This window comes from Berghia stephanieae, unplaced genomic scaffold (genome assembly GCF_034508935.2).
Source record: "Berghia stephanieae isolate SIO BIC M18660-M18661 unplaced genomic scaffold, UCSD_Bste_1.3 scaffold2435, whole genome shotgun sequence".
NCBI lineage: Eukaryota > Metazoa > Mollusca > Gastropoda > Nudibranchia > Aeolidiidae > Berghia > Berghia stephanieae.
Window position 1 is genome coordinate 1 of NW_027623552.1, and position 5,000 is coordinate 5,000.

General features: G+C 35.6%; 1 protein-coding gene across 1 annotated transcript in view; it reads right to left on the bottom strand.

The window, feature by feature from the left end:
• Positions 1-1,334: 1,334 nt before the first annotated feature.
• The window catches only part of LOC144961397 (kelch-like protein 41), a gene marked incomplete at its 3' end in the record, with an annotated part of 3,997 nt that continues 331 nt past the window's right edge, over positions 1,335-5,000 (bottom strand). Inside the window, exons 1-3 of the mRNA XM_078894613.1 lie at positions 4,950-5,000; positions 4,096-4,232; positions 1,335-1,502 (exon numbers count right to left, since the gene is read on the bottom strand). The exon at positions 4,950-5,000 is cut by the window's right edge and continues 331 nt beyond it. Of these exons, the coding sequence (XP_078750739.1) occupies positions 1,335-1,502; positions 4,096-4,232; positions 4,950-5,000 (356 nt within the window). The remainder of the gene's footprint in view (positions 1,503-4,095; positions 4,233-4,949) is intronic.

A 5,000-nucleotide genomic window follows, 5' to 3' on the forward strand; every position in this document is an offset into this window, starting at 1 on the left:
AGAAGAAGAAGAAGAAGAAGAAGAAGAAGAAGAAGAAGAAGAAGAAGAAGAAGAAGAAGGGGTAGGGTCGGGACGTAATCGAAAATGAAAATGTAATTTATTGTCAGAAATACGACATTTGTGAAAACATTTTTCTGGGTTTTTAAAAGAATGAATAGAAATCATTAGGAATTAAAATGTAACATTTTGTTTCTTTGATTATCCAACTTTTATCTTCACTTTTAGTCATTTGATTCACTTCAAGCTAATATCGGATAGAGGCAACCAGCCACAAATTAGGTAAAAAAAAAAACTACAACTAAATGACAATTTGAAAAATGAATTCCTCCCTTCCACACGTGGTACCGTAAGAACAAATCAAGTTAGTGAGCAGGCACTGGTGTAAGATATAGATCTGAAAAGATGTCTGTGAAACTGTACCGGACAAAGCAGAGAAAAAAATACTAGAAAAATATCTCAAAAAGTCAGTCTGTCTTGACTGGCGAGGCAATTGTTTTTTTTTTATCTCTTGTATTTTCCTTTCTGTTTGTTTTGCACTTTTTCAGTCCTGTTGCCTTGACAATGATATACGTAACGATAAAGGGTGTCAGTATCAAAATGCCGAATCAAAGAATTCGTCGTGTATCGATTCCTAAAATAATCGAGGTTAGCGATTCTCTTTAAATGTTGCCTTCTGCTTTAATCTGGTGTTTTGTCGGAATTAACCAAATCAGGTAAATTGAAATTGAAATCATAATGACACGAATAGGGTAATTTAAAAGCTTTGAAGTTCCTGAAACAAAATTCTCTCTTTTCAATTATAGCATTTAATTCGATATGAATTTTATATAAGATAAGCTAAAATTGGATTCTGATAATAGAAGTGTACATTTATTTAGCACTAATATCTCATGCAATATGAGCTCAAGGCAGTTTGCAAAATATCATTAGAAAATGCCAGATTTATTGGTTTTAGACAGATATATAATATCATAATAATATCGACATGTAAAACATTTTTTTAAAATTTACAAACATTATGACGCATGATTAAAATGGTACTTCCTCATGTATGTTTGTGTTGTTGGTTTGTTTTCTTTCATTTTCAAAAAAATAAAATCAAAGCGCCTCAAATATATTTTAAAATGATGCGACATTTAAGCTTGTTGGCTACACGTCCTTTTTAGAGAATTTGTTGCATTTTGAAATATCTCAAATCATAGTTATTCGGAGACTTTTTAAATGCGGGGTAAAATTGATTCAATCACAAACTTGCCCTATCCATTCCCAATTGATTATATATTTACATAAAATTCACACCGTGGTGCTACAACTCTCCCCGTGTTTCCACCAACCTGTAAGTTTTCGACTCCTCAATCAGGGCCTTGGCCAAAGAGTTCTCGTTTAAGAATGGCATCTCGAGAAGTCTGTCCATGTCTTTGAACGTCATGAGAGGGAAACGGATCAGTTGAAGCATCAGAGTGAGGTCCGCGCATCTCTCGGAAGGTTTCACCTCCACCCACCTAGGTGAAAATATAGTTGAGAACATATTAGGCAGTTTAATGACATTTGTTGTTCATGGACACACATATAGATATAATAATAATAATAATAATAATAATAATAATAATAATAATAATAATAATAATAATAATAATAATAATAATAATAATAATAATAATAATAATAATAATAATAATAATCTTTATTGTCCAAATTAAAGGCAATTCATGTGAGGTAAACAATGCTCAGTTTGGTTCATGGTATGAACATCAACACATTTACAAATACAGACACAGCCATACACGAACATACACGCTTGCACATTGTTTCTACACATGTATACAAAAGAAATGAGCGTACATACAAACATATATACATACATACATACATGCAGACATACATACAAACCAGCATATCATCGTATATGCATGCCTACAAACATACATACATACAAACATACATACATACATACATACATACATACATACATATATACAGGCACACAGACAGACAGATAGAACGATACGATATATTTGCTGGGACAGCAGATAACCATATTATAAATATAGTGTCTAATATTAAGAAGAAGATGGCAATGATTGTGATGATGATGATGATGATGATGATGATGATGATGATGATGATGATGATGATGATGATGATGATGATGATGATGATGATGATGATGATGATGATGATGATGATGATGATGATGATGATATGAGAAGCTCATAAAAGAAATGGTTCACATATCACGTTGCAAGGACATAAGGCCATTGATCTGATGTAAAAGAGTGAACAATTTTCTGCATTTTGCTGTTTAATTCATTGTATTTACATTGTGAAAGGGTCATCTGAAAACAAAATAGGATTAAAATGTCTAAGGTACAGCTTTTACTTCGAAATATTGGGAACGTTTCCAAAAATAACTAAACTATCCTATCATTGGGAAATCCCAATTATCATTAAAACGTTCAAAAAAGCAGTTGGCCACAAGTTCTTCTTGTGACGTGGGAATCAATTCCTGAGACCGACTCGTTCACTCTTAAATGTAATCCGACCAGACATATGAAAAGTTCTAGCCAGCATGAAAAATAAAAAGTACCGATTCTCTTTGTTTAGAACCACGATGACCGCCGTTGCTGGTCCACGTGACATCAGACTATTGAATACAATTGGATTCAATAGTCTGATGTCACGTCGCCCAGCAACGGCGGCCATCTTGGCTCTAAACAAAGAAAACCATTACTTTTTATTCTTCATGCTGGCTAGAACTTTTCACATGTCTTGTGATCAGAGTGTGTAAAAGTCAAAACATGATCAAATTTATGGGGTTTTCTTCCTCTGGATACGCTTTTATGCTCTCCGGAGAAATATTTCATAAGGCGTCCGCCATTGTTCCGATAGTTTAGAGCCAGTGTTACTAAGTTACCATGCGTCATTAGGAAGGAAGTGACGTTACGACTGTTGAAGAGTATTGCTCCCAAAGGGGAAGGCCAGCTGATTGTCGCATTTGTTAACCCATAGCTTGGTTGACACGGCTCTAAAAATACGTAAAATATCAGGCGACGACCATCAGAATGAAAGGGAACGTAGAGTTGTATTCAATATAACCACCAATGGAATCGTTTGCTACCTTAACCCTCTCCTTACCAACTATAGGAAAATCGTCACATTCGTTAAGATACAACCAACATTTCTCTTATTCAAATTTCTTTTATACATCATAAAATTAAAGAAAATGAACAGTGTGTTGTAGAGCATGTTTTACTAAAGAAATTATGTATCGCAAGAATGTTACTGCTATTATGTCTGAGTGATAAAGAATCTATTTTTGTGTTAGTTGGGTGTGAAGTTTTGGGGAAAATCCTGAAAATTGCTGGCAAGGAGAGGGTTAAGCACTACTAACGATATTTCTCACATTTCACTCTTTTTCTATTTGTCGCCTTGTATGGTGACATAATTTTGTAGGTAATCGACAGGCTGTGAGATAACGAAGACAATGAATAACAACCCCCCCCCCCCCCCCCCCCCCCCCCCCCCCCCCCCTCCTCCCCTGATAACCAACAGAAAATCTAAAAACTTATTTTGAGCGTCACTGCATACAATCACTGTAGTAGTGATTTTGTTTATATTGTGTGTCTTGTACATCTAACGTTTTGTTTTTCTCTTTTTGTTATAGATGCCTGCTTGTGTTAAACGTTGATTAAAGCTTTAGAAAGAATGTTCGAAATAGAATCTTCTTGGTCTCTTTTGTGATCCCAATCTACAACAATCACTGTGACAATGGCTCGTAAACAAGAAGGCCATACAATAGGCTTCAACAGTCATGACGTCACTTCCCTCATTATGACATAATATAGTGACTTAGTAACTGGCTCAAAACTATCGGAACAGGACGCCCTGATGAAATATTTCTCCGACGAGCCTAAAAGTGTATCCAGAGGAGTAAAACATTACACATATGATCATGTTTTGACTTTTATACATTCTGATCACATGACATATTAAAGTTCTAGCCAGCATGAAGAATAAAAAGTACCGTTTTTGCTGAGCAATGTGACATCAGACTATTGAATCCAATTCAGCATGTATAAAATATGTGTGTCTCACCTTATCAAGGGGTGAATGAGATCTATCTCATTCCGAATGCCCAGCATACTGTCGGCCACCAATGAAATCATCCGTGTGCGACTCAGGCCCAGGAACTCATTCTTATCGCACAGCTGTAGAAAATTCTCTCTCAGTACCTGTGGGTTACATAAAGAAAAAGAAAAAAAACGCATTTAAATGGCGCAATGTCCACTAAATGTGCTCAAAGCACATTACAAGTTGTTTAAAGCTAAGAGCAACACTTAAATTGTAGAACGAGAAATGGCGCCTGTAAGGCGATATTACAATTTTAAGACAGAAAAGAAATGTTAACAACCAGGTGGCCGTTTTACAAATGAGTACGGAGAGAGAATATGAGTTTTAAAAAAAGCTCTTTTCCAAGGACTCAACATTGCGCAGCACAGATCGCGACTCAAACCCTGGACCTACCGGTCCGAAGGAGAACGTCATACCACTAGAACACAGAGCCCAAGTGATAAAATTGTATATAAAGATTTGATCAAAATTACATATTGTCTTGTATGAAAAAAAAGTTGCCAATTGCTATTTAGAGAATAAATTACACGATGACATAATGACAAGGTGAGCTAGAGCGAGGTGATTTGTACACATGACCACTAAACAAGGTGTGCAGTTGAACTCGGTACCTTTCGGATAATATATGAAGCAAAGACCATACCACGCTGAGCCACGCTGTCTCGTAAGAAGGAAAGGAAGGAGAGAAAAAGGATAAAACGGAGATGGTAGGAAAAAGAAAAGGAAGAGAAGGAAGAGGCAAAAATGAAGAATTTAAAAAGTTATATTCTTTTTAAAAAAAAAAAAAGAATGTTATGGTTAAAAACTCAAATTTCTACCTGGTGACATCGGAGCTTCACTTTGTGGTCGGACAGACTTGTGCAGCCCGA